The 4,471-nt window shown below is 62.7% G+C and overlaps 1 protein-coding gene across 1 annotated transcript; it reads right to left on the reverse strand.

Moving 5' to 3' along the window:
• Positions 1 to 1,103: 1,103 nt before the first annotated feature.
• On the reverse strand, positions 1,104 to 3,695 carry CNN2 (calponin 2; the record flags this gene model as incomplete). Its single annotated transcript, XM_010195145.1, has 7 exons — positions 1,104 to 1,466; positions 1,538 to 1,684; positions 1,943 to 2,059; positions 2,169 to 2,303; positions 2,380 to 2,446; positions 2,731 to 2,856; positions 3,582 to 3,695. Coding segments are annotated over 7 exons (973 nt in total), but the record flags the coding sequence as incomplete, so codon positions are not given.
• Positions 3,696 to 4,471: the final 776 nt, after the last annotated feature.

Below are 4,471 nucleotides of genomic sequence, written 5' to 3' on the forward strand. Positions count from 1 at the left end.
CTGCGGGCTGGCAGCTGCAGCCTGAGTGTGGTCTGAAACGCAGCGTTTCACCCCAGAAAGTGATCCCTGCTCATGCAGGCATGGACAGGGCCACAAGCCCAAGGCCACCACTGGCCCATGGGGTTCCCAGGGGCACCACTCAGATTTGGGACCCATAGGTCTCTCGGCCACGCTCTGGGCAATGTTGAGTCCCCTTAACCCCAGCTCCCGCTCACCTCCCCAGGGGTCTGCAGCAGCTCCCACCCCCGAGGCGTGGGGGAACCTGGTCTGAGCACTGGCAGAAGGAGCGTGCACCTGAAATCATCTCCTGCTTAAGTTAAAGAGTTGTTTGTTGTTTTGGTTTTTTTTAAAAAGCTTTCAACATAAGAGCATCTGCATTAAAAGCCCCATGGGAGGCACAGCAAGCGCTGTGCTGTGCACCAGCGTCCCCAGCCCCATGCTGCCCTCGCCCTGCTGCATTCGGGCACTGCCCTGTGGCGCAGGATGCAGCCTTGGCTCCAGCTGGCCAAGGGAGTGGGCTACTGCAGCTCCGCAGCCGGGGTTGGCAGAGGGGGCTGGCTCCTAGCCCAGCCCTGTGGCCACCACTGCTTGGAAACTTGGTCCCTACCAGTTCTGCAAAAAAAGGCATTTTGAGCTTCACTTCTAAAGATCCCACAAAATTGCAAGGTCACCCCCACACACACACCTGCACTGTGGCCTCACACAGCCCTGGGCTCCCCTGACACCTGGGGGTTGCTCCTGGCTGCGCTCTCACTGCCCCAAGCCCCTCTCCTCCACAGCACTGAGCTGGGTCCTGACAGCACCGGGACACGAAGTGGCACCGGGGGCTGCGTGGGTGGCTGCCACCCCCCCCACCTTCTCCCTGCTGAGGGATGTGGGGGCAGAGCATCGCAGGGTGCTTGCTGGGTGCTGGGTGGGACCACGTCTTCTTGGCTGTGTGGGAGGCACCGGAGCATCCACTCCTTCCCGCTGCGAGCGCTGGGGCTACACTGGAGCCTCCAGCTCCTGTGGGCTGTGGGAACTGTCCGATCTCTTTTCTAGAAACAGGGTCTTTATTTCCTTCCTCAGAAAAATAGATTAATTTCATTTTTTTTTTTAAAGAGAGTTTAAAAAGAGGGAATGACGAACGTAGGGGCTGGAATGTGGCTGGCTGCGGGGTCTGTATATGAGATGCTGCGTTGTGGCTAGGGCCATCCCGCTCAGTAGCTCTCCTCCTCCTCGCGGTAGTAGTGGTAGCCTGGAGAGTCCCCGCTCTGGTCGGAGGCGGCGTTGGCCACCTCACCCTGGCCGCCCTGCGGGCAGTACTTGGGGTCGTAGATCTGGCGGCCGAGGCCGAACACCTGGCCGCTCTGGTTGGCACCCTGATTGGAGCCCATCTGCAGCGACATGGAGGAGTTGTCGCACTTCTCTGTCCCCGTCTTGGCATCGTAGATGTGTCTCCTGGTGCCCGGAGCTGTCATGCCCACCTGGAAGGACAGATTGGAGCAGGGCTCAGCTGCGGTCCCCCCCATCCCTTCCCAGCGCAGCGAGGGCTCACCTGGCTGGCACACTTGTTGGTACCCATCTGGAGGCTGATGGTGGAGTGGTCCACGGGGGGCAGGATCTGGTTCTTGGGGTCATAGAGGTGTCTCCGGGTGCCGTAGGCCGTCATGCCAGACTGGCTGGCACACTTGTTGGTGCCCATCTGATGAGGGGTGGAGCCAGTGAGGATGGGGTCCTGCTCCACACGTCCCCCCTCTTCCCCCACTGCGTCCCCTGCAGCCCAGGGGCACAGCCAGGGCTCCCTCATCAGCCCGGGCACAGCCATGGAGCCAAAATGGTCCCAGATCCTGGGGTATGTTGAGCCTCAGGACCTCCTCACTGTGCTTGGAGCCGTGACAGGGCTGAGGGTGGGCTAAAACTGTGCCCCACTCATGCAGCGCCCAGCCCCAGGGCAGCCCACCTGCAGCCCAATCACGCACTGCCCAGCCTTCATCTTGGCATCATCGAAGTTCCTCTGCTGCTTCTCCGAGTACTTCACACCAATGTCCACGCCGCTTTGCAGCCCCTTTGTCTTGGCCTGCAGAGGGGCGTGAGGGAGGGTGGGGGTCACAAACCTCCAATGTGGGACCAGCTGGGCCCCGTGGTGCTGCACCCCCTCCCACGCAGTCTCCCCCTGTCCTCCCCACCCCTGCCAGCGCCAGCAGCGACACCTGCACCTGCGTCAGGTTCCCGCTCTCGAAGAGGTCGTTGGCTTCGAAGAGGTCCACGGGGTTCATGCCGTAGGTGGCCATGGCCTTGATGAAGTTGGAGAGGTTCTCGAGCTGTGGAGGGAGAGGGGTAAGACCCCAGTGGGTGACAGCGGAGGAGCCAGGGGAAGCCGGGGATGCCCACACCCACCTGGTGCCAGTTCTGTGCCGAGCGGTGGATCTTCCTCACTGAGTTGGGCTGCAGCTTGTTCATCAGCCTGGAGGGAGGGAGCGGGATATTATATATATATAATATATAGGTATTAGCCGCCCTCCCCAGGTTCCTACTGGTCTCCAGGGCTCCCCCCAGACCCACGAGCACTTTGGGGGAGACTCCAGCCAAGCAGCACTGGAGATCCCACCAGCATGGCCATGGCCAGATCCAGCCCCCACTTCCCACCCCAAGGGCTGGTGGGGGTCTCCTGAAGGGGCTGGGGTTGTCCCCTATCCCCATTTGACTGGAGCAGGGACTGAGGGACTCGGCATAGATGGTAGGACTCACTCGCAGAGGATCACCCCATCCTTCAGCCCCTTCTGGAAGTCAGGCCCGATCTGTTGCCCTGTCACGCTCCCGATCCATGTCCGCAGCTCGGCCTCCTTCTGCGGGTCATACTTCTGGGCAAGCTGGGGGAAGACAGCAAGGGGGTAGCTCAGGCACAGCTCCCGTGTGCCCCCCAAACCCCTCCTGAGGGGCACAAACCTGCAGCAACGTCTGGGGACAGCAGCCCCACCCCCAGCACTGTCCCTGGAAAGTTTTGAGGATGCTGACACCCCATCCCCAGCCTCTGCAGGGCAGCAGAGTGACTCCCCCATCCTGGCTGCCTCCAGCACGATGCCACTGTCCTGCAGCGCATGGTGCCTCTCACACACGGTGACCCCGCGGCTCCCGAACCTTGCGAGGACAAGGAAAAACTACCCATGGAGGCCAGGGACAAATGCCCCCTGCCAGAGCCCATTCCTCCCTGTCCCCTGCATCCATGGGACCCCCAGCATCCAGCCCCAGGGGTCCCCGACTGCCCGATGCTCTCCCCTCCGATGGTCTCCCCACCGGCAGGGCCAATCACGCTGCCACAGATTCCTCAGTCACCACGGCTATGCCAGGAATGCGGCCGCCTCCTCCCAAATGGAGAGCAGCTGCCCCAGCCGCAGCATCTCCAGCGGCATTGCCTCGACCCTGGCCCACAGGGGAAGGAAAAGGCACTTCCGGGCCGGCGCAGGAGGTGGGGGCTACGCGGAAGAGTCTGGAAGCTCCCAGTGCCACCAGTGCCCCAGTCCAGCCCCTCCTGTGCTCAGCCGGCACCTGGGGATGGCCAAAGGCAGCCAGGACCTCTCGTCCATCCCATCCCCTCCTGGTTCTGGGCCTGGGCTGTGAGTCCCCAGGGACCCTGGCCACCATGCGCATCCACACCAGAGCATCCCTGTGCCACCAGCTGGTTTACGCAGTCCACACCAGTTTCCCTTCCCAGGCTAGGACAGTTTGGGGGGATCTCAGGGCACTGGAGGGGTCCCTACCCTGAGCAGATCCCTCCAGTGCCCTGAGATCCCCCCACAGCCCACTCTGCAAGGGCTTGCATGAACTGGGAGACTGCCACTGGTTTAACTGGTTCCCAGTTGGTGATCTCAGCCTCCAGTAGACGCACTGGGGCAGTCAAACTGGCTGCGCTCTTGCTGAATCAAGCTGAAGCGCCCAAGAGCAGGCAGCAACGAGGCCCCAGCGCGTGTCCACCTGGCTGGCGCGGTGCAGCCCAGTCCCGATGCAAGCAGGGACCTGTCTGCGCCTGGTGATGCAAACCCCGTGCGAGGCCATGCAAGGAGATCTCAGCCACGGCAGCAGCCATGGCCACCACATCCCTGTAGCCATGCACAGCTGAAACCTGGCAGCAGCACAGGCAGTGTCCAGTGCACCTTCTCCTGCCTGCCCCAGCCCCAGCCTGGCAGCTCCTGTGTCCCCAGGTAGAGGACGGCTATGCGGGGCCACTGGTGTGACCACAGTCCCACTGACCACAGCTCAACTCCTGCTCACGTGGAGCTGAACACAGCCCAGCACCATGGCCCGGCCCATGCCACTGCCTGGGGTGGCAGAGGTCCCTGGAGACACCACACCGGGATCCCGTGGGCAGGGACAGGGCACGCCGCGACCGGGAGCACAGCCTCGTCACCCATCGCCCCTCAGAGCCCCCCGCATACCGGGACCTCACAGCGCGTTCTTCCGGTATCCCCTGGCTCCACACCCTCCCGAGACC

The sequence above is a fragment of the Mesitornis unicolor genome, unplaced genomic scaffold (assembly GCF_000695765.1).
Source record: "Mesitornis unicolor isolate BGI_N332 unplaced genomic scaffold, ASM69576v1 scaffold41120, whole genome shotgun sequence".
NCBI lineage: Eukaryota > Metazoa > Chordata > Aves > Mesitornithiformes > Mesitornithidae > Mesitornis > Mesitornis unicolor.